This window comes from Eulemur rufifrons, chromosome 2 (genome assembly GCF_041146395.1).
Source record: "Eulemur rufifrons isolate Redbay chromosome 2, OSU_ERuf_1, whole genome shotgun sequence".
Lineage (NCBI taxonomy): Eukaryota > Metazoa > Chordata > Mammalia > Primates > Lemuridae > Eulemur > Eulemur rufifrons.
Window position 1 is genome coordinate 15782560 of NC_090984.1, and position 27663 is coordinate 15810222.

A 27663-nucleotide genomic window follows, 5' to 3' on the forward strand; every position below is an offset into this window, starting at 1 on the left:
GTCCCCGTCACAAGGTCAAACTTCGCAGCCAAAATCAATCCGCTCTACCCGCCTGCGACCCCGGGTGGCCTCTTTCTGGACGTGGCAGCATCACCCACCCAGGTGGCAAAGGGCTCTTGCGTGTTTTTCTTGCACAGACGGCCGCCCCGGGTCCTCTGGCACCTGGTCCAGGTGTTGGTTGTCTCTCCAGACTGGCCAGTGCGCAGGCAGCCCCCCCAAGCAGCACCTGCTGCAGGCCCGTCCTCCATCCCGCTCATCCTGCTCGGCGTCCCTGCCCCGACACCTCAGTTCCCCCATCCCCTGCCGGCACCAGCGCTCCTCCTCGCCCCTGCCTACCCGGCGGCCCCCACGTCCTCCGGCTCCACAGCCCCATCCAGGGCTGGCCGCATCTCACCCTCTGGAGCCCTGGAGGTCAAAGCCTCCCGAGACCACGCCAGTCCCGGGCTCCTCCCCTCCGGCACCTTCTCAGTCCCTGGGCCTGGCTGCATCTGGCCAGCCTCCTCCGAGTCAGCTCACCCCAGGCCGGAGGTGGGGCGCAGAGGCGCAGCGGGAGAGTCTGGAGGGGTCAGCGTCACGGAAGCAGGAAGAGTGACTTCTGGAGACCAGTGGGTCGGTGCGAGGGAGAACAGGCCACAGGGCTTCACGGGAGACTTAGCTCAGTGCAATGAAGACTCTTCCAGAAAACTCAGCTCTGCGGCAGGTGCCCTGGGGAGTGTGGGGCAGGGGCTGAAGAGGACCCAGGGGAGGAAGTGCCGGGGAGTCCCCAGGTGGGGAGGGGAAAGGGGGCCACCTGTGCGGGTCACCCAGGTTCTCCCAGCTGCAGGCCCCGCCTTGCCTGGGGTGTCTGCGTCTAAATCAGTGGCCACCTTTGGCTAGGACGCCACCTCTGCAGAGACGCATCAGCTGGGACCTGGGACCCACGGAGCCAGGCGGCCTCCTTGGGCCTCTGGAACACTCCACAGGGCCCCTGGCATCTCCCTCCTGTGTGCCCCTCCCCCCATTCTTGAACGTTTTATACAAAGTACTTCTGGCAGACTCTGAACTAGAAAGTCATGAAGAATCACATCTCCAGCAGGAGTGGTTGGAGCAGTATCCCTGGCAACCGCTCCAGGTGACGCTACGCTGGCCACAAGGGACTATACAGGGACAAGTGCCTGGGACACAGCCCCCTAAAGTTGGGGACACAGAGACCCATGACGTCACATGGTGGTTAGGAAACAAAGGACGGCCCAGCACTTCAACAGCTCCAAAGACCACAGGGGACACAACTTGAGGCGGCAGGAGGATGAGCTGTCCGGGATCTGCGTCCCAGGTGCGAGGCCTTCCTGGGGTGGGGACAGACAGGCTGGCAGACCCCAGGGAGGTGGAGCTGTCCCAGGGACACTGTGAGGCCCTGACGGTGGGGAGCTTCCACTTGCGCAGTTCTCGACCGGGTCCCGCGGGCCCCAGAAAGAAGAACTGAGGGCATGTGGCTTCGGGTGGCCCTGGGTCCTCAGCGGACCAGTCCTCGGTGAGCAGAGGAGGGAAGGGTGGGGGCCAGTGGCTCGTGTGACGGAGCCCCAGCAGGGGAAGCCAAGGACAGGCGTCCTCTGCAGGAGGCACTCGCCTCCGGCCAGCAGACGGGCCACTGTCATCTCGCCGAGACACGGGCCCAGGAAAGAGCCTTCCTGTCCGCACGGAGGATGCTATTAATAGTGTAATTTTCTTGGTGTTTTGTTTGCTCCCCTGGAATAGCGTGATGGATGTGAATAATTATCAGACTATAAAAGCCAGCAAATGTGCTATTTTCTATCGCTCTAAATCATCAAACAAATAAAGTGTGAAACAGCATTTTTGAATATAATTTTCCCCTCTAATGGCTTAGAATTATTATCAAGAACAATGAAAATAAATAAGCAAATGCCTCGTGAGTTAAAAATTAAATGAGTGTGTCAGGAAAAGGAACACAGACCATCTTGGGGAGCTGGGACCTGCTCAGGAGCCATTAGTTACGACCACGACAGTACCCACAGAGCTTCAGGCCACGGAGCCCGGCACACCCCACGGCGCACTCTGGCCTTTGGCACCCCGAGTCTGGCTCCCGTGAGAACGTGCCCCCTCAATCGTGCTCTGCTGAAGCAGGTGTGAGGCCACCCCCTGGTGGATGAGGGGACGCCCTGGGGCAGGCCGAGCTGGGACGGGTGTTCCAGGCAGGGTCGCGCTGCTCCACCTGCGCTCCCTGCCTGGCACCCGGGGACCCTGTTTGTCATGGCCGCAGCCACATCTGACCCCAGAACTCAAGGCGGAGGGCAGGGTGGGTAGGCCGTGGGCAGGCAGAGCCAGGGGGGCCGCCGCCTGTCAGACCAGCCACAGAGCAAAGCCCACGATGAGGAACACGGGCCAGCCCCCATTTCCTGCACCTGCTGCTGCCCCCGGCTCCCGACCTGGGCAGCACTTTCATGGTGACTCGGCCACTCCTGGCCCCTCCCTCCTGCTGCAGGGGCAACAGACTCCTCTGAGGCTCTCAGACCAGGGCTGTCAACCCCCCCTGCCCATCCTCACGTGGTCCCTCAGCCCCTGGCAGTGGTCTCTGCCTGGGGCCATCTTGCTCCGTCTCCATGGTGGCTCGGAACCAGGACACGGGACACCAAAATGTCGGCATTTTTTTCCTTAAGATTCATGCAACTTTCTGCCGGGTGACAAAGGCGCTTGGAATTTCTTCCACAGCCCAGCCTGACAGCTTCCGCCAGCTCTCAGCAATTAGGCGCTGGGGGTGATAACACTCACCTCCCCGCCCCTCCTCTGCCGAGGAACGAATGCCAAGAGCAGGGTCCGACTGGGAGCCCTTTGGAGATGTCAGCACAGCCCGACGCATGCTGGAGGGTGAGGAAGTTAATTTCACAGTGTCTGCACCAGGCCCGGGCAGACAGGCCCCTCGTCGTTTAACATGCTATCGTTATGGACACAGAACAGGGAGGCGGCGCCGTACACACCAGGCTGGAAGTGCCCGAGACCAGGTGTCAAGTTGGACGCAGGCCACCTGGCAGAGCGAGCTGCCCACACACAGCCCAGGAGGGCCAGGGCAGATCCAAACGCCAGCAGCCCCTCCAGGGCCCACAGTGACAGGCGTAATGGAAAAGCCACTGTGACTACGTCCTTCAAAACAAAGCCCCATCGCGGCCATCGGTCTGCACAGGCCGGGTGGGAGATGGATCCAGGTGCAGGGTGGGCTTCCTGCAAGCCCCCTGCGGCTCCCTGATCTCGGCCCCACAGCCCCCTGCGAGCCCCCAGGTGCCAAGGCCCCGTCTCCGAGCTGGTTGAAGATGAGCAGGACCAGGGCGGCTTCTCCGCTCTGCTCTCTGCACCGCGCAGTGGACGGGCCCAGGGAAGCGCAGGCTTTTGTGACGACGGCTGACTCACATGAGTCACATCAACTTGATCTACTGAAACATCCAAGTGCACTGGGTGCCTTCTACCTAGAACACGTAAATTACAGCTCAGTAAAGCTGTTCACAAAAACGTCCCAGCACAGAGGACACACTGATCAGTGAACCATGGGCCTCGCCTGAGTCACTGGGCTCAGAGCCACAGACCACTTGGCCCATCAGAGTGTCTTCTGGCACGGGCACCTGTCAGAGCAATCAGAAATTCTGGAGAGACCGGATCACAAATGGCCCCGCTAGAAAAGGCACCAGGCCCCGGCAGTTTTACTGAGAGCCCCTCCCTCCCTTCATACTCAAGGGATAGAGCAGAGCACGGGAGAAGATTGCGTGTTACCAAGCTCTTTTTATGAATCTGGCATATTTTCTGAATGGATGAATGAACAGGAGACCCTACCACCAACAAACAAGGACACATGAGAAAATGACACGGCAGTCTCACATAGTGTAAAAATCCTCAATACAGTCTTAGCAAGTCAGAACAGCACAGTACTGCAAGACCAAGAAGCTTATCCCTAGGGTTGCAAAGAAAGTCCAACAAATAAAAAATAAATAAATAAATAAAATTCCGAACAGTTTGGTGTAAAAATTCTTTTCCAACTAGGACCAGGAAAGACATTCCCCAGTCACACTTCATGGCAAGACAGGAGAGGAGGCGTGGCAAGCTGCCGTCACCACAGCACTCAGCAGCACTCCGCTAGAGACACCACTCAGCGTGGAACAGCAAGAAAAAGATGGAGGCTGGGCACAGTGGTGCACGCCTGTAATCTCAGCACTCTGGGAGGCTGAGGTGGGAGGATCACTTCAGGTCAGGAGTTCGAGACCAGCCTGAGCAAGCTCAAGGCCCTGTCTCCACAAACAATAAAAAGATTAGTTGGGCATGGTGGTAGCGCCTGTAGTCCTAGATATTGGGGAGGCTGAGGCAGGAGGATCACTTGAGCCCAGGAGTTGAAGGCTGCAGTGAGCTATCATGGCGTCACTGCACTCCAGCCTGGGCAACAGAGTGAGACTCGGGAAGGGTAGGGAAGGGGAGGGGAGGGGAAGGGAGGGAAAAGAGAAAGGAGAGGAGAGGAGGCGGGGAAGGGGGGGAGGAAAGGAAGGAAGGAAGGAAGGAAGGAAGAAGGAAGGCAGGAAAGAAGGAAGGAAAGAAAAGAAGGAAGGAAGGGGAGAGAGAGAGAGAGTAATTGGAACAGAAAAGATAAAATAAACTAAAAAAAATAATACAAGCAAGGTAGTGAAATAAAAAAAAAAAAAAATCACACAAACACAACGTTTTCTCTACACCAGAAAGAACCTTCACAGAGTACTATAAACCCTCTCAGGTAAACCTGCCCCTTGTTTGGGGTCGAGAAGCAGGAATTCCTCACGACAAACAAGCTCAAACATAAACCTGCTTTTTGTGTCATTCTGTCGAAATGAAGGATGTTAAGAAAAAACACCTGGGCGGGCAAGGGAGCAGGTCCGAGGCCAGGACACTTGGACAGCCTGGACCTGCCGCGACAACTGGGGTCTCTGTGTCCCAGCTGAGAGTGAGGAAAAGAGGTGTCACCACCCACAGTCTGCTGGGAAGGGGCAGGAGGAGGAGGAATGAGACCCTTTCCACACTCCTGGCACAAATGAGGCCCGAGCAGGTGCAGCTGTGGGGAGGCTCCTGGCACTGCCCGGGGTGCCCTCACACCCCAACGTGGCAACTGCTGCAGACAGGGCCAGGCCTGGGCGCACAGCCACCCCACACAGGGACTGGAACCTCAGGTGCTGGAAGGCTACTGCCCTGTTTCTCCCAGGAATGTCCCTCCTCCACCCGGGAGCCTATGCTGAGGTCAGGCAGCCCCTTCTTTGTCCCCACCACGCACCCCTTCCGCTCGGGAGATAGGATCTGCCAAGGACCAGGGTGGCCCATTCCCAGGAAGAACCCTACTGAGCAGCGGCTTTATCTTTATCTTTAATGGATCGTTTTAGGGGACAATGGGCGGTGGAATTTGGTCTCTTACACCAGCGGTGTCAGTGATTTCAAATGATGGCATTTTTATTGAAACACAGGAGATCAACAGAGTCCTGGCAGTAGTCGGCGCAGGGAAAACAGGGGGAGTGGGGGGGGCCTGCTGCCCAGAGAGACGCCAGATACAGCAAGCAGTGCCTCGGGCGGTCCCTTGCCGGGCCAGGCAGGGGGACCTGGGCACGGCGGCTGTCTGTGCCCACCCCCAACCCACCAGCCTCGCAGTGTCGGCCACACCTGCCCACAGGAACCTGGGCTGGGCGGGCACCCAGGCGCTGACTCCCCACGCCATGGCCCTCTTGAAGGACGAGCAGACACTACAACTAGGCGCTGAATTGGAAACATCTGACCCCCGGCCCCGGCTTATTTTAGGCCCATGAATTATTTATATTACACAACAAGACCAAGTTTGCACAGTCACGCGTGTGCTTGTTTTTGATGGTGTTTTTCCGCTGCCTCCCCAGGAAAGCTGTGGGGGTGCCCGTCGCAGGTGGGGGTGGCAGAGGCAGGTGTCCCGTGACAGAGCCGCGACAACCAGGGCTGGACACGGCACTGAGAACTCCTGGCCGTTGACACACAGCAACCATCGATCCCCCGCACTGCACCGGCGTGGGTCTCCCCCACAGCCTGCTGCTCCTGCCGCCAAACTCCTCCTCCTCCTCCATCTTTTGTACTGAGCGGGGACCCCCCTACCACCCTTAAAACACACAGAAGGTTTGAGCAGGAAAGAACAAGGACAGGTCTCCCGAGAGGACGAGCGCGCCTGCAGGGACAGGGCTGCTGGCCAGCGAGAGGAAGACCCCTTTTGCTGGAAGCGGGGAGGGGTCAGCCCAGCAATGCCGGGACGGCAGAACGCAGGAGGGAGGTCAGGAAGCCACTCCAGCTGCACCACTGTGGGAGTGAGCCACCAGCAGGTGTCCTGGGGAGGCAGCGTCACATCAGGCACTAGGCTCTGGTGGTCACCGGGTCTCCCCCCAGGCTGAGAGTGGCCCAGACGTCTCTGGTGAGGGAAGCACCTGTCTGCCAAGATGACCTGATGCCTCGTTATACGTTTGCATTTATTGTCACCTGCACCACAGATGTCTCCTGAACCTCGCCTGGACGCACGTGGACGGCGAGATCCTGGTGACCAGTAGGGCTGCCCACAGGCTCCCTCGGGCCCTTAGGTGGCCCTGGGTGTCCTTAACACACCTCTTAATTAACCAGCTGCACGGTTACATGCTCATATTCGACAACACCCCGGTTGCAACCCAGCACCCACCAGGTGGAGGCCACAGGGCAGCAGGTCCCTGCCTGGTCTCTGGCACTCGGGAGGGTCACACTGGCACACGGGTTGTCACGGGGCTCACAGTCAGGTCGGGAAGGCGGGCAGACCAAGCCCTCAGCGGGGAAGCTGCTAAACGCGGGCCATCAGCGCGTTGTCATCCGCCCGTCCTGTGCCTGCCCTGAATCCTCAGAGCCCCAGCCCCGCTGCTGGCGGCGGGAAGGGGATGGAGCTCGCTCACCGCCCGATTTTTAAGCAAAGATAATGAGGACACCCTCTCCTCACAGACTGGCAGTCTCCCTTCTGGGGAGCTAAATCCTGCCGGCAGCAACGTCTCTGGCAGGAGGGAACTTTGCCATGGAAACCAGACCCCACGAACAGAACCCGACTCTCCCATCTGCGTGACAGGCAGGTGGGTAAGTGACTCCGGTGAGGGCTGGCTCGCCGTCTGTGAGGGGAGGGATCCCACGGGCGGCCCACACCCCCCAGCTCGAATAAACTCCTAATCCAAACGCTGCCTGGTGGGATTATCTGACGATGGGAATCACGCCCAGTGATGACATTTCAAACAAAACTAAGAGTTTCTTAAAGCGGTAGGCAGGAAGGATCCCCGCTACTCGCTGGCGCTCCAGTCTGGAAGCGGGCGACGGCTTGGCTGGCGCCTGCCTCTCCATGAACCCGAGCCAGCGTGGCGTGTCGCTGCCCCAACCCGACAGCGCCCACTCCGAACAAAAGACTCCATGATGCAGGGCCATCTGCTCCTGCCAGGCCAGGCCAGCCGGGCCGTGCGAGGGGCCGGCGATGCCCGTGGCCACGAATGGCAGACAGACAGGAGATAATCGTGCCCCACTCGGGGGCCTGCCCAGACAGCACGAGGGCTTGGCCAGCCCCCAGGGTCCGGAGCTGCCCCGGGCCCTGGCCCTACACCCTCCTGTGGCTACTCCAGCCTCCCGGCCAATGTGGCCTCCTGCAGTCACTCACTTGCTCAGGAACCTTCCCCATCCCCCTCCTGCAGTCCTCAGGGCCCCCCCCAGTTTCTCAGCCTCCACAGGGGGCCTGACACTACTCTGGGGGGTGGGGGTGGGGGACTGGCTGCCCCGCCACACCAAAAGCTCCTTCCAGACGGTGTCTGTTCCTGGCACGCCTCACGCTGGCCCAGAGTGGAACCTCCACCAGGCCTGAGTTGACCCGTCTCTTTCACAAGCCCAAGACCACCTCAGCACAGCCCCCACGGGGCACCCGGCACATCCCGTTAGACTACATTTCCCAGCCTCCCTCCTGCGCCGGGGTGTGGCCATGTGACCAGAGCTGGCCAATGGGGTGGTGGGCTCTGCCCCACACTGGCTACCTCCATATCCCTCTCTCTTCCACCACCTGGACACTGCCCCTACGACAGTGGCAGATTCTGTCAGCTTAGTCCCCGCACCCCGCATCCTCTCCACCTCCCATGAGAAACTGCCAGCTTTGGTCTCAGCTTAGTTCAGTGGTCTCTCAGGGCCTTCACTAGAAAAGGGTCCTTCCTCTCCCATACCTTCAAGTTCAGGCCACCTTCGCCACCTGGGACGCACCCTGTCCCCACGGCTAAGCAAGTCCTGGCCACCTACTCCCAGAACCCAGCACCCTCGTGACTCCACAGGATGATGGGTGGGATGGAGCGGGCTCAGGGGCGGCCTGGGTCCCACAGCCCCACCACGCCCCGGCTCCACGGCCCAGGCGACACCTCCCCAGTCTGCGCCTTATCTGTAAACGAGGACCCAGGGCCATGGGCAAGATGGAACGGCGGCTCCCAGCAAAGCTGGTGCCCAGGAAAGAATGGTGGCCCCATCGCAGTTATATACAGCAAGAGCCACGGTCAAATGCAGTTCCCGCACAGACAGCAGGTCTTCTGCAGAAGCCCCAACTGGAAACAGCCCAGGTGCCCGTCAACAGGAGAATGAGAAGCCAGACAGGTCTAGTTGTACAACAGGTGATGTCACGGGCATGAGAAGGAGCCAGCTACCGCCACACATCACACGGATGAGTCACGCACATACCGCTGAGCAGAAACACAGGAAGATGAGTCCACGTATGAAGTTCAAATACAGTCGATTGTGCACCATCCTGCCAGGGACACAGACACACAGCGCAGCAGCAAGAGCAGCAAAGGCAGGGCTCTGGCTGCGACATCACCTCTGGGTGGGGCAGGGGCTGCAAAGGGAAGGGGGTGGGGGTTGTGTCCTGACATCCTGGGGGTGGCTGTGGAGCTATTAGCTAAACTGCACACATACGTATGTGGCTTTTGCTACTTACACATTTTAGGTATGTTTCAGTGCCAAGTTGTGTTTCACAGCGAGACTATCCACACCAAGGGAGGCGCAGGACAGGCGGAGACTAAGTGTCCCCGAGACCCCAGCCCCAGGGCCCACACACTTGCCCTTGGTGCTGCTGGGAGGGGTTTCTGTAGATGTAATTCAAGTCCCAAATCCACAGGCCCTAAGAAAGGGAGAGCATCCTTGGGGGCGTGGGGCTGACGTTTCATTTCAAGGACAGCGTGGAAAAGGGAAAAAAGAGGAACTTCCCTGGAAAAGTGACAGCTGACAGCTGACCTGGCCAGGTGAGCAGGGCACCTCCAGCAGTGGGAGTCAGGCTGGCAGCTGTGCCCCAGGCCCGAGGGGGTGGAAGGGCCCATACCCCCGGGTCCTCCTCCCCCAATCCCGTCACGAGAAAGACACCAGGCAGGCCAGACTGGAGCGCCCTCCTTAGCACTGTCCGGGCAGCATGAACACGGGGTCTGAGCAAGTGCCATGGCCCAGGACAGCTAGCGAGACGTGACAACTGAATGTCACATGTGATCCTGCGTGGGTCCTGGGGACAGAAAGGGACAATGGGGGGAAACTGAGGCAGTCTGAATAGAGTGTGCATTTCAGTTAACAATGTATCAACCTTGGCCTGTTAATTCTAACGAGTGTCCCATACTAACATGTTAATAACAGGGAGATTTGGAAACTGGATGTATCATCTCCCCGGTTCTTCATTAAATCTAACACAAGTCTAATAAGTAATATATTTTTAAAAAAAGAGAGAAAGAAAGATGGCGTGGGGCGTGAATATGTCACCAATAAAGCGGACAGATAGGCCTGTGACAAAAGAAGTGACAAGGAAACCGCTGACACTCGACTAGCCGCAGGGGAGCTCTCCCAGGCCCCCTTCGGGGCCCACCACCTTGGCTCACCGAGAAGCCAATCTCCCAATCCAGTGCGGCGGCAGCCGTCACAGCAGGGACACGGAAAATCCAGAACATCACAACAGCCCCCGACTCGGTGTCGCTGGCGCTGGGGGAGAGCTTACAGCACAGTTTCTGCTCAGTGGATGTGATGTTAACTCGCTCTGCAGTCCCTGAACAAACACCAACTGTGCCTGTCTGTCCCCGCCAGCTCCCAGGGACGCCCAGGAGCCAGCCGCTGGCACAGATCCCACGACAGGGACAGTGGCAGCCCCTGGGTGAGCACTCTCAAGCACCCCGGGTTCCCTGGTCACTCTGATCAAAGGCGTCCCTCCAGTCCTTGCCTGCCCCAGAGCAGAGTCAGGCGGGTACAGTTTAGTGCGGGTAAGGCTGGCAAGAAGCTAATCAGACTAATGGGATGAGCTGTGATCCAAAGCCACACTGTGCCACACGCACCAGACTCTCTGAAACTGCCTGTCCTTGCGCCCGCCAGGCTTTGACGATGCAATCCTGAGCCTCGCTGTTTGATGACACTCGATGCCCCAATTTGAGACTCAAAGGCCTCTCCAGCATCAGGAGTTAATTTCTTGAACGTCAAAGCCAGCTTTCAGTCTTAGATTTACTACCCAATCTCGACAAGCAGAAGGCCAGGGCCGGTGGCATCGGGGCCAACAGAGTGGCGGTGACAAGATTGAGGCCAAGAGCTAGATAAGGAGGGCCGAGGAGGGGACCCGGGCCAGGGACAACACAGCTGTCCCTCCATAAGCTCCTGCTGCCCAGGCCCTCCTGGCTACAGCGCTGCACCACTTACCCAAGCGTGGCGCTGGCGCCACACACCACGCTCCAGAGCGTGCGGCTGCAGTCCCAGGCCCCCAGCCCGGGTTCTCGGCAGCCTCTCGGAATCCCAGGTGTCCTGTCCTAGGCACAGTCCCAGGGTCAGACTCACTCCCAGATGGCCCGTGTGATTAGAGACCCTTCCGTCTCTCTAACACATGTGTGTACAAACACGCACACTCTAGGGTGCCCAGACATCACAATTTGCCGGGTCTGAGGAGTCCAGGATGCGCAACTTCCTGTTTTAAAGCTGGGAAAGTCAAGCTGGTCACCCCAACGCACGCACACGCACCTCCTGAGGAGCCGAGGGCAAGGGTTCAGCACAAATGGAATAAGGAACCGCCGCTCTGATGCTGGGGCCATGGTCCCATCGGAAGCAGAGAGTCGGGACAGAAGACCATTAAGGAGCTCCCTGCCCGCCCACAGCCGTGTGTCAGAAAGGGAAGCAGAGTGCCACAGTGTGCCCGGCAACATGGCAACAGATGCCACACCCGGAACCCAACGGCCGGGGTGCTGGGCCCCTGGGTGGCTCTTGGTCACTGCTCTGGGAAAAGCAGTGGCCTGTGCACAGGGGTCGGGGGCCTCACTGGCTGTTGGTGACGACAACTATCTTCTTTCAAAGGAGGTTCCTTCTGCAGAGAGAAAGCCCCCTCGTCTTAAAATTCCCCACATAACCTAGCACAGGCAAGATGGCCACCTCTGCGAGGATACGGCTCTGCGGGCCCAGGGCTGGACTGCTGTACACAGACGGCCATGCTCGGGGAGGACCCGCGGGGCTGATCCGCCAAGCTGTGCTCAGATACGGAGCGACCTGGTCTTGCCACCTCATTTATTACTTCCTAATAAGCAGGGAACCCTGCACCTCCCCACTCGATGACAATGTGCTCCCTGCAGGGGCCTTCTGTTCTCAAACACTCTTTTTCGTGTTGTGTTTCAGTCATCTTGGCTCACCACTTGTGGCTGAGAAAACCAGACCTGGCCGGCTTCCCCAGCGTGCTACTGAGGCACAGTCGGAGCCGCCTTCCCGGTGGGTCTCTTCCGCCTGACCTCCCGGGCGCCCAGGCTGTGCCTAGTTGCCTAGGACCAGCTCTGTCCCTGACACCCAAGTCAGGGCTGGGGCCGGTGAGTGAGGCGAGAGGGAGTGTCTCAATCTCGCTCTTGCATCTCGTATCGGTGACAGGGCACAGTGCTGGGAGCTCCATTATTAAAGCCAATCTGCAAAGCTGTCAGGCTCCGCGATCTTCATTCCAAATCAGCACTGAGCTCTCAGCCAATGCCTCCTCTGTGGAGTGTGCATTTCCCTTGGAGCCCTCTCTGCCGTCACCGTCACTGGGGACACCTCTCTGGGCCCAGCCAGAGGAAGGCAGCTGGCAGGAGATACCCAAGTGGCCGGAGGAGGGGCCGTGCCTTAGGGTCTGGGAACGGGGACCCCTAGTCTCTGCTGCTGGTGGGACCACCCTGGTGTCGGGCTCTCAGAGGCCGTGAAGTCCTATGCGGCCAGCTCACCCCGTCAGCCAAACCCAAACCAGGCCTCCCTGGGCACCAGCACTCTGCACCATGGGCTCAGGCTGCTGCCTGGGGACAGGGGCTGGCTGGCCCCATCACCCACCAGACTCTCCAAGCCCACTCCGAGGGACGGAGTGGAGCCCTCACGGGGCCCAGCAGCGCCACCTGCAGCCAGGCACAGGCAGCTGGCTCTGGAGGCCAAGGAGGGAGGGAGGGAAGGGCAGGAGGAGTCTGGGCTGCCTGTCAGTCCTGGCCTGCAGGAGAGGAAGCTGGGAAGATGGTGGGGAGGTCCTGAGGGGCCAGGCAGTGGCAGCAGAGGGCAAGGAAGCAGCCCAGCTGCCCCCGGGCCGCAGAGCCATCCACCCCAGGCCAGCCAGCCACCGCCCGTGTGGCTGCAGGACAGAAGACCCGCAGCGGCACACCCAGCACGCTGGGGAGCACGGGTCCTGGAGTGCACACTGCACGCGCCTGCGCACGCCTGCGCACCTCCAGGGACACCAGCTCGGCGGTGCCTGCTGGGAGTCAGTTTCCCTGGCAGCAGGAGGAAAAGCTGCCCAATCTCCTGTAAAACTCCCCCGGGTGACAATGCCAAGGGAGGCGCAGCGGAATCAAAAGGAAAAATTCTCGGCTCGCAGTTCCTTAAAGGTCAGGAGGCTTGCCGAGCCCCCAATAATCCTCCTCTCGCCCCGGCCCCCACGCCGGGGCTCGCTGCACCGCGAATTGCCACAAGTGGTGGGGGCTCCGCGTTTCATGGGCCGCAGTCGCCAAGACCCTCACCTTGCGACTTGCAAGGTCGTGTCCAGGTAAACGGAGTAGGAGGGGCCTGGAGAGAGGCCTAGCAGAAACAGCTGGAGAACGGGGAGACCGCCTGGCAGAATGGGGGATTCTGGAGCCCTGCAGGGTCACAGGCAGGTCAAGGTTGAAGTTCAGACAAGCTCTTCCACCCAGGCCCCTGCTCTGGGGGCTTTCACCTGGGAAGGGGGCACCCCCTGCCCAGCAAGCAGCACCAGAGGGAGTGTGGGGGACCCTCCCAAGCCTGAGAAGAGGCTTCCGCAGCTACTGCGGCACCAGCGCAGGAGGGCCTTTCTCTCGCGGTGCTCAGAGCACGGAACAAACACCAAGCAGCTGAGTGCCAGCCACAGCCCCGTGGTCACGTCCCACCAGCTCCGCAGGGCCCTGCCCTGGCAGCGCCCATAGCTCACCTCCCTGCCCACCTCCTTGCTGCTGTGGAGGCCGTGGAGGCCGAGGCTTCTGCTCTGGGTTGGGGACAACAGGGCATGCTGAAGCCTTGGCCAGGCCCTGCCCGGCACGCGGGCACGGACCGCACACAGGCACCTCCCCAGGGCAGCGTGAGCCAGGGCGCCGAGCAGGGCAGCAGCGCTCTGCTCTCCTCTTGGGGTGCAGCACAACGTGAATGGCCCCGAAGTGCCCGAGGACAGTGACTCTCACCAAAGCTGCCCAGGACCAACGTTCTCCGACCCTGGCCCGGAGCGCTCGTCTAGGTGGGCACAGAAAGGACCCTGGAGTCGGGGGACCACCCGGGCCCCTCCCCACTTCTGCCCCCAGGCCTGGCCGACCACCCGGGCAGCGGCAGGAAGGCAGTCGGGTGAGCTGCGAGCTGGGCCTATTTTAAATCTCTGTGGCAAAGGGATTGCGAACGCTCAGCCACTTCGGATATTCTTAGCCCGGCTGCCGGAGAGCAGCCGTAACGCTGGCCTTTTGAAGCACATTTCTGTCTTTTATCGACACCAGGCTGTTCACGTCACTTTGACACACAAATCACACTACCAAAGTAGCAACAGACCCAGAAAGGCTTAATAAAACGCTGTAAACCTGAGTACGTCGACACTTAAAAAAAAAATGCCACTGAAACACTCCAAAATGGTTGCAATTAAGCGACTGCAGACGCAAGCGGAGTGGCGTAATTAGGGAGACAGACGGGGAGCGGCCTCAGCCCTCGCCCTGCCGGAGCCCCACCCGCCCCAAGGCAAGATGGCAGCAGCCACTGGCCACCACCCCCAACCCACCCCTGCCACCCACAAGCGGATGCCTGGTGGCCCCTGGAGGGAGTGCAGCCTGGGGAGGCCTGAGACCAACCCCTCCGTGCTAGGCCCCTGCTAGTGCTGGGGACATGAGGGTGACATCAAGGACCCTCACCGTCTGGGGGAGAGACTGACAGCCCGAGGTAGCCCACAGCTAACCGTGAGGTCACCTGGACCACACCTGTCCTGGATGACGGGCAGGGGTGCTCTCTAAGAACACCTGGGCCCCACCCCTGTCCTAGGGAGAGAGCTGAGCTGGCCGTGGGGAGGGGGTGCCGGAAGGCCCTGCGGCCCCATCCCACACCTCAGCACCTCAGAAGCACCCTTTCCACGGGGCCACCCTTGTGCCAGCCCCAAGGTCAAGGGGCCTCCCAGAACTTCCACCCTGGAGGAGCCACTGAGCTCAACACCGGCCCTACAGCTGTCCCCGCCGAGTGCTCTCCAGGGTCCTGGGGAAGGGTGGGGGTGAGGGTGGGAGTGGACAATGCTCCAAACCCGCGGGGATACTGAGTGCCGCGCACAGGAGGGGCCGCAAGGGGCCGTGGGCGGGCCGAGGCACAGGGGCAACAGCGGGGCCTGTGTCCTCGAGAAAGCCTCACTCCAGGGCGGTGCCAGGGCCTGCCCGGTCCCTGTCAGCTCTGGCCTCCAACGGCCCTTGGCCTGTCCCTGGCTGCCACCTCTTGGGGAGCTGCTGTCCCCTCACCTGAGACAACTGTGGCTCTCAGGGCCCCCTACACGCAGAGATGGAGTGCCCTATACTGATGTCACCTCACATCTGACCCACCAGCTGGTCCCGTTTCCAAACACCGTCAGCCTCCCACCTCCGTCTCCCTGTGGCCGCCAGCACCTGCATGTCCCCCTCTGCGTGTTCTCTGCGTGGGGCAGAAGGTCTCTCCAAGGGCACAAGCTGGATCACACGTGGGTGGCCCGAGGAGAATATGCTTCACCCGAAGCCATGCAAAGCCACCACGGACCGTGAGGTCCTGGGCAGGGTCTCATCCTTGGGTCCTTGGTCTGTGGCCGCAAACGCGGCTTGTTCCCTGTTTTTTCTTTGTGATTTAAGGAAAAGGCGAGGTTTTCTCCCAACGACCCCAACCAAGGTAAGGGCTGAGCAGAGCGGAGAGCTTCGTGAAGCTCAGACAGCTCCGCTCCCCTCCTGCCCAGGCCAGGCTCCAGGAGTGGAGAAGAAGGGTGAGGGAGCTTGGGACGTCTCCCCCAAGGTGACAGAGCCTGGGATGTTTCCACCACGCAGAGCCCCGCAAGGAAGGCCGGGAGCGCCATCTAGTGGGCAGCTCAGGACCACACTCAGTTTTCCCAGACTCGGGCACGTGAAACAGCTGTCACCAGGCCCTGGTAAAATCTCTCCAAATTCTTCTTCAAAGCCAAACACCACCTGACCTAGAAGTTTCCATGATCAGGGGCTGATGCAAAGGTGCAAAACACCACCAAAATGATAAAAATGGACTGAAAACAAGATGCCCTGTAATCGCAAAAGGGTCTAACGAACACGCCACATATCCCAGCTCAGAGACCAGAAAGCCTGTGGCCGGCGGAGTAACAGCCTCTGAGCCGCCACGTCCTAATCTCCAATCCGGTGAATGTGCCTTCCATGGCAGAAGGGACTCTGCAGAGGGGGCTGAGTCAAGGACCTTGAGATGGGAGGTCACCCTGGATGACCTGGGGTGGGGGGAAGTGTCAGCGCAGGGTCCTCCCACGAGGGGGCAGGAGGGTCGGAGGCAGAGAGACTGGAAGACACTGCGCTGCTGGCTCTGGAGGGGGAGGAAGGCACGGAGCCAAGGGACACGGGTGGCCGTTAGACGCTGGGAAAGGCGGGAGAGGGGTTCTCCCCTGGAGCCCCCTGGAGGGACCAGCCCTGCTACACCTTGATGTCAGCCCGATAGACAGACTGATTCTGGACTTCCCCAGAACTGAGAGAATGAACACAGGCAGTTTCAAGCCACAGGGTTTGCAGTGACTGCTGGAGCAGCCACAGGGAGCTCGCACAAAGCCCTGCAAGTCAGGGCCCAGGGTCTCCCCACCCTCCCTGCCTGTCTGAGTGGCACCCGCTGCGGGCAGCAGGGCAGGGGCTCCACTGCGCCCATGGTAGAGGTTGGGGGGGAGGTCACACAGCTGGTACAGGGTGGGGAGACCTGGGTTCCCACCTGTCCCCACACAGTCCCAATGACATCCCTGCCCGGTGTCTCTCAGCCTCAGCCGACCCTCCAGATGGGTGCTAACCTGCCCACGCAGAAGACAGGGAAAGAACAAGGCTCCTAAGGCACCCATTCCACCTTCCAGACAGAACTCCAGGGCTCAAGGGTGGCTCCAAAGTTCTGGATATTCTGGCATTTGTCCAAACGGCAGCAAACAGCTCCCCCAGGAGCAGTGCGAGCCACGCCCAGCAGGGACAGGGTCCGGGCCCCAGGGGAGTCCCAGTGGTGAGATGGAGACTGTGGAGAGGGCCCAGAAGCGCCTGGTTTTGTCACCCACCAAGCTGGGCCTCCCCTTTCCTAGGTGCGCCAGGCCTGACCCATGGCTGCATGGCCGTGTCCCGCTCTACCCCACGCCGCCTCCAGGACGTGCGCAGGGAAGGGAGACCCTGGCCTTGGGGCTGGCCCAAGGGGAGGCAGGTGGAGCCTGGGACACATCCCACAGTTTATTGCTTTTGAGCCTGCAGAAAGCGCACGAGGAGTGAGAGTGGGAAGAACACCTGGTCCCCGTGAAGGCGGCCTCAGGCTGCCCTTTCCGCAACCCACGGAGAAGCCTACGTGGACGGCCCAAGAGCCTCCGAGTCTAGGAGAACCGGGTGTTCCCGCAACGCACCGTGGCCCTGGGCCAGGGACTCTGGAATGCCCCAAAAGAGGAGGGCCTGGAAGAGCTTGGAACTGAAGGGCTACAGCAAGGCCGCGGAGGGCCACCAGGGCCCACCTGAGCATCACTCTGGCCAAGCTGGGCCTGGGGAGGCCAGGGACTGTGCCTGGTTGGGGGAGGGCAGCAGAGTGAGACCTGCTGTCCCCACTGGGGCACCCACACCGCAGCGCGTGGAGCTGTTTCCCTGACTCCAGGAGGTGGGGTGGGGGGGAGCCTCAGGCATCCAGCCCTGGGTGGGCGGGGACCCCTAGGGGAGGGGCAGAGAGCCCTGGGTTCAAATCCCACGCCCACCCCAACTTTAGGATGCTTTCTGGGGGTGGGTGCCGAGTGGTCTGGAAACGGGGGTCAGAGGCCTTCCCCCCCACGACGCTCACAGGCTGCTGTGCTCAGGGACGGGAGGACCACCTCTCACCGACTCCTCCTGCTTTCTTCCCTTGGAGGCTACGCTGCCTCAGGGTAGGGGTGGCCTTCCCTCTGTGCCTGGGGGGTCAGCTGTCAGCTCGGGACACCACACCTCACCAACGTCTGCCTGGAGCCCAGGCTGCGTGTGGGTGCTGTGCCCTGCACTGCTGCCGTCCCTGCAGGGAACGCGCCCTGGTACAGCCTCCTGCCCAGCCACCCATCTGAGCTGCGACGAGTAGGGTAATGAGGGAACCTTCTGAGACAATGGGGAGAGGCACAGCCCCCAGCTCGGAGCCACCGCTGGAAACCAAGATGAAGCCAGGCCACCTTGACACAGAAGGTGGCACCCACTGTCCTGCCAGGAGCACGGGCCGTGTGGACGTTGTGACACTGCCCGCGGGGCCCACCCCTCGTCTCTGTGGGCAGCCTGTGGGCCAGCACGTGCAAGCAGCCACCAAGCCCTCTGGGTCTGTGGGCCCAGAGCAAGGCGCAGGGAGTCGTCCACCCGGCAGCCGCCCCCCGATGAGGCCGGTGGGCAGACGCTGCCGTGTGGCCACAGGGAGGAACTCTGGGTACCAACTCCAGGGATCCAGGAGCTCCGGCTCTCAGCCATGCTCATCTCCCCACCCCCACACCTGCCCCATCTCAAGCCATCAGAGCCTCCCGACCTCGCCAGCCTCACCCAGGAGAGGCCCTGCCACAGCGCCCAGCCATGCGCCGGGGACTCACCCAGAAGGTGAGCCCCAAGCCGAGTGCCCTCCTGCGGGTGGCCAGGGCTCGTGCCTCCCTTGGAAGCAGCTGGATGAGTCACAGACACACACTCACCAGGACTTGGGCTCCCCGAAGTGCAGGTAGTTGATGCTGTACAGGTCCATGTCCTCCGTGTGCCAGGCGAAGGTCGTCTTCCACATGCCGAAGTACAGGTAGGGGGTGTTGACGCCTTCGATGATGGTTCCGCACTCGCGCTCCACCATGTCCAGGATGGTCCTGAGGCTGCCAATGTTCCACTGGGCCACGTCCTGGGAGTGGGGGCAGAGTAGCGTCGGCGCCTGTCCAGACCCGCCCTGGCCACCCCCGGGCGCCTCGGAGAGAACATGGAGGCCCAGACTCAGTGCCTTTGAGTCACGGGGTGTAGAAGAAGCCTGGGACCCCTGTCGCCCCACAGCATGCCTTCCCTCAGAGTCTGAGGCCCCCCCAGGGCCCTTCACACCCTACAGAAGTCTGTTCTGGAGGGTTCGCTGCCAGCACGAGGAAGGGCCGCGGCACAGGCCGACCAGCTCGCCGGCCCAGGCGGGGAGACCGTGCCAGAGCCCACGTGTACCAATCGCGTGCACCGATCACATGCGCCGGGGCCTTGTCTCCAAGGCTGCAGTTTGGTCGTGAATAATTAACGTGCCTCCCCAGCACGACTCGGAAGGAGGAACACCACCGCCGAGTGGGGCCAACCCAGGGAGGGCGCCAGAGCCAGCGCTCGGCGGCAGAGGGACGGAGACAGCGACGGCTCTGGGAACCAGGCACACAGGACGAAGTCCCCGCCCACCAGACTTGGCGTTCCTAATGCCACAAGCAAACAAATCCCTCTTGTCCTGAGAGCTCATAAAATACACATTAATCAACTCCAGGCCCCGCAGGAGCTTCGACGCCTGCCGAGAGGAGCCCAGACACGCTCGAGAACCTGAGCGCCGCTTCCTGCCCCGAGTCCACCCCAAGCTCACGGCCCTCGCACTGGGCAAGCTGAGCCCTGGCAGGAGCCCAGGACAGAGAGAAAGGGGGCAGCGTTGAGACCCCTCATTAGCAGGACGAGGAGCCCAAGGTCCCCTCGGGTACCAGCTGCCCAAGGTTGGGGCAGGGGGCATGGAAACGGGTCACCCCCCCCAACCTAAAGCCCAGTCCGGTCCACCTCGCCATCCATGTGGTGTAGGCTGGAAGTAGAGGACACGGGGTCCAGCCTGAGCTGGGCGCTATTTCCCCCTGTGACCAGGGCAAGTTGTTTCTCTGCCCTGGGTCTCAGTTTCCCCACCCGTAAGGGGACAGTGTTGTGCGAGGTCAGGCGTGGCAAAAGCATGGCACAGATCTTCCTCCAAACCTGTGGCAGGCACAGCGCGTTGGCCTTGGCCCGTCAGAGCCTACACGTGGTGGCAAAATCGTCCCAGGGGCCGCTGCTGCAGCCTGCAGGGTCTCACTGGACTAGGCTTTAGTTCTCGAATTTTCACTTAAAAACAATAACACAGGATCCTTACAAAAATGAGAAGACAAGCCACAGACTGAAAGAAAACACTTGCAGAAGACACACTGATGAAGGACCGCTGTCCAGAACACAGAGAGCTCTTCCAAAATAGCAATCAGAAAAGGAACCACCTGATGAGAACATGGGCAAAAGACCCGAACAGGTACCTTGCCAAAGAATACACGGATGGCAAAGGGGCACGTGGAAAGATGCTCCACGTCGCGTGTCCTCTGAGAAGTGCAAACAACAGCAAGACACCAGGACACACCTGCTAGAACGGCCCAAACGCAGACACTGACACCAAGTGGTGGTGGGGCGTGGGGCAGCAGGAGCTCTTGCGGCAGCCAGTGGGCGTGTGAAATGTACAGCGCGTTACAAGAGAGTGGGTTGGTTTCTTATGCACTGAACATTTTCTTGTACAATCCGGCCACTGCCTGGCATTCACCCAGAGGAGCTGGAAACTTACGTCCACGTTGCCCACACGAGGAAGCACAAGATGTCCCACGGGAGGTGAGTGGATAAGCCAACAGCCGTACGTCCCAACCACGGGAGGTGTTCAGTGCTAAAGAGAAATGAGCCGTCAAGCCACACAAAGACGTGGAAGACCCTTAAATGCGTGTCACCGAGTGAAGAAAGCCAGTCTGGAAGGCCACACACCATATGATTCCAACTGTAGGACGTTCTGGAAAAGGCAAAACTATGGAGAGGCTAAAAAGATCAGTATCTGCAGGGGTTACGGGGCAGGAGGGACGAACTCGCAGAGCACAGGGGACGTTTAGGGCAGGGGGACTGTGCCGTGTGATCCCAGAGTGGTGGATGCATGTTACTGTACAGCACCCAAACCCGGAGAATGTGCAACACCAAGAGTGACCCTAACGTAGACAAAGCGCTCTGGGTGCTGATGCTGTCCCCATGGGGGGGGGTCAATGACTGTAACCAACACCCGCTCTGTGGGGGGGCTGGGAGGTGGGGAAGCCGTGTATGTGGAGAGCGGGTGTGTGGGGACTCTCTGTGTCTTCTGCTCAATTTTGCTGTGAACCTAAAATTGCTCTTAAAAAAAAGTCATTTTTTTTAAATAAACAATAATGTAGGATCCCACCTAGCGCCAAGACCATTCAATGGGGAAAGAACATCTTATCAACAAATGATGCTGAGACAATGGAATACCCACATGCAAAATAGTGAATTTGGACCCTTACCTCACACCATATACATAAATTAACCCAGTGGATCACTAGAGCCAAAGCTATAAAACTCTTAGAAGAAAAATAGGAGTAAATCCTCATGACTTTGGAAGTGACAATGGATTCTTACATATGACACCAAAAGCCCAAGCAATAAAACAAAGATAGATAAATTGGATTTGATCAAATTAAAAACTTTTGGGCTTCAAAGGACACCGGAAAGAAAGTGAAAGGACAACTCGAAGAATGTAGAATGGAGAAATTATCTGTAAATATTACGTCACATAAGGGACTGATGTCCTGAATGTACGAAGAACTCTTACAACTCAATTATAAACAACCTGATTTAAACATGGGCAAAAGATCTAAATAGACATTTCTCCAAAGAAAATACACAAATGGCCAGTGAGCACGAGAAGACACTCGACCATGACCTTCAGCTGTTAGGAAAATGCAAATCACAACCACAATGAGATCTCGCATCGTCCGACTAGGATGGCTGGAATCATCACAAAGACAGACAATGGCAAGTGGTAGTGAGGACGTGAAGAAATTGGGACTCCCCACGTTGTTGGTGGGGTAAAGTGTGGAGCAGCTGCCTTAGGGAAAAAAAAATCAGTCTGGCAGCATCACCAGAAGTTAAACAGAGTCACCACATGGCACGGCAGTTCCACTCTTAGTTTTCTACCCAAGAGAAATAAAACCACACGTCTACATAAAAACTTGTAAGGGAAATGTTCACGGCAGCTTAGTCACGACAGCCAAAGAGCAGAAACGTTCCCAAATGCCCACCAGCAGACGAATGGACAAACACAACGTGGTACAGTGAGCATCCCTAACTCGAAAATCCAAAATCTAAAATGCTCCAAACTCCAGAACTTTTGGGGCACAGACATGACATAAGTAGAACATTCCACACCTGACCTCATGTGACAGGTCGCAGTCAAAACACACTCCAACTTTGTTTCATGCACAAAATTACTTAAGATAGAGTACAAGGCTATGTATGTAAGGTATATATGAAACATCAATGAATTCCGTGTTTAGACTCAGGTCCTATCCCCAAGATATCTCATTACATATATGCAAGTAATACAAAAACTGAGGAAATCTAAAATCCGAAATACTTCTGGACCCAAGCAATCAGGATAAGGGATACTCGATCTGTATATGCATATAATGGAATGTCACTCAGCCATGGAAAGGGACGAGGCTCTGACACAGGCCACAGCGTGGATGGACCTTGAGGACATCGTGCTCAGTGAGAGACGCCAGACACAGAAGGACACAGTATGAGACTCCGTTCATGTGAAATGTCCAGAACAGGCAGATCCACAGAGACGGGATGTGGATTAGCAGCTGTTGGGGGGTGGGGACTGACTGATAATGGGGATAGGGCTTCCTTTTGGGATGATGGAGTGTTCTGGAGCTGACAGTGGTGATGGCTGCACAACTCTGAAGGAATGTTCTACAAACCACTAATGTGCACTTTAATGGGTGAATTCTGTGGTATATGCCCTATCTCTCAATTGTGCTATTTTATACAAGAAACAGATAACCAACGGGCAAAAGCTCCCACCAAGCAGTAACATCCTGAAGTGTTAACACTACTGACATCCTGAAATGCTACGTGGAACATAAAGGATCATTCCACAAACAGGCTCTGACTTCACACTATACACAACCATCTAACAGAATCAATTCTTTGATTCTACCAGGTTGTTGGGATTAAATAGCCTTCCAGGAAGTGACAGCTCATCAAATGGGTGGCAGAGTCACACCCTGGGACGCTTTGGCTGGCAGGAGGTGCGTCTGAACAGGGCAGCAGGGCACAGCCCACTGAGGCCACCGCCACACAGTCTGGACTCCAACCCCAGCTCCACTGGACACAGCACAGCCAGGGGCAGTTTCCCAGGCACCGTCACCCTGCTGTCGTTAGCATCCCGCATTAACAAATGGACAAGTGGGGCTCCCATACGGAGGCTGCACCCAGGCCTGAGGCCACCGCACCCAGGCCTGAGGACGCAGCCTTGTGGCCGTCTCAGAGATCAGGTGGGGCTCTGAGGCCTCAAGGAAGCCAGTGGCCTCCTGTCAACATCACCCGGAAAGGCTTCCCTTGCGGAGGTGGGGCAGGGGCAAGCGGACACTATCGCTGGAGGATGGCTGTACCCCCCCATGCCATTCCATCAGGGGAAACCGAGTCCTGGGAAGGGGGTGGCTCTCCCGACCCCTGGGTCGAGGACGTCTCCCTGGGGTTCTCCAGAGTGAGCTCACTTCAAGCCAGAACCGCGTCTTCCTTGCAACACACTAGCGTCCTTGGTGCCCTGCTCATAGGAGCAAACCCATGTGCACCGCCGATGGTGACTCTCTCGTCATAGGCCTGGGGCCCCACGCCAGACAGGCTCCACAAAGCGAGGCGAGCGCTTGCCTTTCTGACACTTTCTGAGACACATCTGCCACACGAGCCCCTCTCCTGGGCATCCAGCAGGGTCCGGGCCCTCCCCCACAGGGGGGCTTTACTCCCACCCACCCAGCCCAAGACCAGGACTCTGGTGGGACCACCTTCTGCCCTCACGGAGAGCCCAGGCTGCATGGACGAGGAGTTCCAGCAAGGCCAGGCCCTCCCTCCGCCCGGTGTCCCCAGCAGCCTCCCAGCCCAGGGGGGGCTGGACTGGAGCTGACCCAGCAGGGGCCTGGCTGGCTGTGAACTCAGGGTTCCCAGGCCCAGGAAGATGAGTGACAGGGCTTGGAAAGTACGCAATATTTTTAACCCCATCGTGTGGCGGGGCTGCCAAGGCCAGCTGCGGAGGGAAGGACAGTTCAGGGCGGGGGCCGCAGGGTGTGGCAGGAAGGACTCTGCCAATCAGAGACCACTGGGCTCTCGTTTCACTCATTCTAGGCCTCGGCCCACTGCCAGAACCCAGAAGAGATTCCAACTTCCATCTGCCAGGACAGGACAGATCCCATCAGAGCCCTGCCCCCTTCCCCAGGACCTCAGCCTTGGCCTGGGCCCTCGGGTGCCGGCACTCACGTCGTCGTACAGGGAGCCGCTGATGTCTGCCCCGTAGATTGGGGAGACGAAGGTGAGGTTCTTCCAGTACTTGCGCTCCAGGTCGTCAAAGTCCTGGTGTCGTGGGGTGCAGTACCTGTGAGCAAACACCAAAACCAGCTCAGAGCAGGGGCCCAGGCACCGCACAGCTCAGTCTCGGCCACCAAGGAACCTGGGGCGCCTACAGAACAGGTGGGAGGGGCTCAGCTCAGACCCCTGCTGTCCCTGCCTTGCTGGTGGGAGAGCACACATTCCACAGCTGAGCGTGGCCCACTCCCATGCGCCTGCGCCCGGGGAACCCAAGTCAGAACACACCCCAGGGGCAGCTGGGCAGGGGTACTTGTTGTCCAGATGGCTCTTGTCCCCTGCTCTGCAAAGACCAAGAGTGCTGACAACAGACCAGGCCCTGCCCTCACAGGGCAGCACATGCCAGGTTTCAGGGTGAGTGGGGGTCCACGGAACAGGGACGAAAGCGTGGTGACGGAGTGGGCCCGTGAGCACATGGAGCACGCCCGTGTATGCCCCTGCAGAACCAGGGAGTGGCACTTACAATCACACAGACACATGTATGTGCCCGTGTGTGCCTACATGTCCCTGCGTGTATCTGTGTAAAACCAGGGAGCAGCATTTATAATCATGCAAACACATGTCCGTGCCCAGGTATGCCCGGGTATGTGTGCCTGTGTGTACCTGTGTGTACCTGTGTGTCCGTGTGTGCTCGTGTGTGTACCAGGGAGCAGCACTTAGGGCGGCGCCTCAAGGAACCTTCTCTGAGGAGGGGCCGTCGACCGAGGCGTCAGAGGAGCGTGCGGAGGACGCGCTCGGGGGCTGGCCCTGCTGTGAGGTGGGCAACCCCGGGCAGCGCGGGAAGGGCAGTGAGGTCGGGCCCTGCGGCCCCTCCCAGTCGATGCCCCTCTGGTCAGTGGGGCTCTGAGCAGGGCACACAGAGCCGGCCACCTGGGCCCCACGTCCCTGGGTACGCCAGGCCCTTCCAGGTGTGCTCCACCCAGAGCCCGGTTTCGGGGCCCCCTGCCTGCCTCACATCCCTGCACCCCGCGTACTTCTCGCTGTTGGCCAGGCGGCGGTACTCCCCCACCGTCATGGCCTTCTTCTGGATGTTGTACTGCGTGAAGAGGCCCGACTGCCCCGTCACCACCTGCTGGATGGGCGCTGGGATCACCACGTCATCAATGTCGTCATACGTCTGCCGCGGCTTCCACTCCTTCGGGGGAATGATCTGTAAGACCAAGAGGGGAGTCAGCGGGGCCCTCCATGGGGGTGCCAGGCGGAGACAGAGCAGAGGGCTGCTGCCCCCTCCCCAGCGACCAGCGCCACCCCCCAGATCTGAGCCTTGGAGTGCCCTGCGGGGGCAGCCAGAAGCCCTCTCTGCTGCTGCATCAAACTCCCTGGGAGACTCTGGTGTCACCCGACGTGGGTCCTAACCAGAGACAGGGCCGTGTCCCTCTGCAGCTGGCCTGGGAAGCTGGGCAGGGCCCTGAGCGCCAGAGACTGACCCCCACACGTGTCTGCAGGGGCTGGGACTGAGCAGACGGGGTGGGCCTGGGTCTGCTGGGTCCTGGGACTCAGAGACTCGTGTTTTGAGGAATACCATGCTTGGTCCCAGGTGCTGCGAGCTACTAACCATACCCTCTGGCAGCAGGAACCAGCCCTGTGCCCAGGGCCGGCTCCTCCAGAGCTCAGCGGAGGCCACCACGAGGGCATGCACACCCAGAGACCAGACGCCTCCACCCAACTGAGACCAACAGGGCCGTCTGAGCTGCAGGTGCCAGGAGACATCAGGAAACGACCACCTGGCCCTCAGGGGACACGCACGCCAGGCAAGGGCAGGTGGTCAGTTCTCCAAAGAGATCGGGAAACCCCGTGGCAGGCTAAGAATTTAGAAGGTCAAAGGGTAAATAAATGAGAAAAGGGAGCTGGCTGAGAGGGTGACAATTCTGAACAGGATGAGGAGGGCCGCAGGTCAGGACAAAAGCCACACAGAGCTGAGTCTGGCACATCTGCTACTGCCCGACAGCTGAGGAAACTGAGGCATGGAGCGGGTCAACAACACAGTCAAGGGTGCCCAATGGGACAGGGGCAGGACCTGGCCCAGGACCTCTGGCCTCGTGGTCATGGTTGAGCAGTGACCCGGGGAGGCCCCAGGCCAGCTGGGACACCAAGGCACACACAGGGCACAGTGGAGGGGGAGGACAGCCATCACCCCCCGCCGAGACGGAGCTGCTGGCACATGAGGTCACCTGAGTCCCTCCCTGGGGTAAGGGTCCCAGGCCGTCTGGGGAGCACGCACTGCCCACAGCCTCCACCTCTTGGCCCGCCTGCTTCTCCCTCAGGCCGGGGTCCGGGTGAGCCTCCGGGGAGACAAGACCAGACTCCCGAAGGTGCTGGGGCTGCCTGGTGCCAGACACCCCCCTGCGCAGGCCTTGCCGGCAGCTGCGGAGCGTCGCGCCCAGGCTGGGAGGGAGACTGCAGGCCCCGCGTCTCCTGCCTCCCTCCAGGGCGCCCACCGGGCCACCCGGCAGCCTTGGGGGAAGAACTACACCCGCCCACTCCAGCTCGTCAGCCCCGGGAAGGCTGACCCACCCCGGGCGGATGGGAGGAACGAGCGCAGTGTCGATGCCCGAGCTCGCCGACAGCTTCCAGAATGCCTGAAACCCACTCATCATCCCCAAGGACCCCACTATCACATCAGTGGAGGAAAACATTTTGCTTAGCAACGAAAACACTTATTCTCCGGTTGCCTGTTACTGACACAAAGGTGCCGCCTCTGCCATCGGCACGTGCGGCAAAAACAGCAGCAGTAGCAGCACAGTAAGTGGTTCTCAACCGAGGGTGATCCTGTCCCTTGGGGGACATGAGGGGATGTCTGGGGACATGTGTGGTTGTCACGACTGGGGGTGCTCCTGGCATGGAGTCGGTGGGGGCAGGGATGCTGCTCAGCACCTGCCGTGCCCAGGACGGCCCCGCCCCAGAGAACAACCAGCCCCAGTGTCCACTGGGCCCAGGGCAGACCTTGATTTAGAGTTAAATGGGGAAAAGCCACCTCCCAGAGGACACAATTGTCCAGCCAAGAGCCCACTCTTCCTGCAGACTCATCCTCTACCTCCTACGTCAACCTTGGTCACGACGCAATAGGTGTCCGGGCACCTGTCTCGGCGGAGGCCGTGTGACGACAGCGTGCCCGGGGCAGCTGCTGGCCTAGAGTTTTCTTACATTCCAAGAGAGACAGCTGAAGGGTCAGGTTAGAGGCTAAAAATTCAAGACTGCAAAGGCAGAAAATAAAAACCAAAGGGCCTGTTCCCCTAGACACGATTTGTTCTTGCAGAGAAACGGGCGGTGTGACTGCAGACCCCAAGACCCTGTCCCTCACAGAAAGCCCGGCTTCCTGCTACAGGACAGTTCCACAGACCCGGGCCCGCTCCAGACCATGCCAGAGGTGCCTGCCGAGGGCAAGCGGCGGACTCACCACTTCGATCCTATGAGAGGACACTCGTGCACAATCGCCATCTGCTACACAAACAGAAACGCTTCCCTCCCAATCTCTCTGCTCTGCAAAGAGAGCCCGGGGCGACTGTGCATTCACACCCTCCGCCACGGGCACTGCCGTAGTAAAGACATCTGGGACCGAGGCAGGAGGCTTCGCACACCC

The 27663-nt window shown here is 59.6% G+C and overlaps 1 protein-coding gene across 5 annotated transcripts in view; it reads right to left on the bottom strand.

Annotated features, from left to right (window-relative positions):
• The window catches only part of KDM4B (lysine demethylase 4B), a 132981-nt gene that overhangs the window by 63096 nt on the left and 42222 nt on the right, over nucleotides 1-27663 (bottom strand). For all 5 annotated transcript variants that reach the window (XM_069480074.1, XM_069480064.1, XM_069480081.1 and 2 more), the window contains exons 4-6: nucleotides 25058-25233; nucleotides 23979-24093; nucleotides 18362-18555 (exon numbers count right to left, since the gene is read on the bottom strand). In XM_069480074.1, the coding sequence (XP_069336175.1) occupies nucleotides 18362-18555; nucleotides 23979-24093; nucleotides 25058-25233 (485 nt within the window). The remainder of the gene's footprint in view (nucleotides 1-18361; nucleotides 18556-23978; nucleotides 24094-25057; nucleotides 25234-27663) is intronic.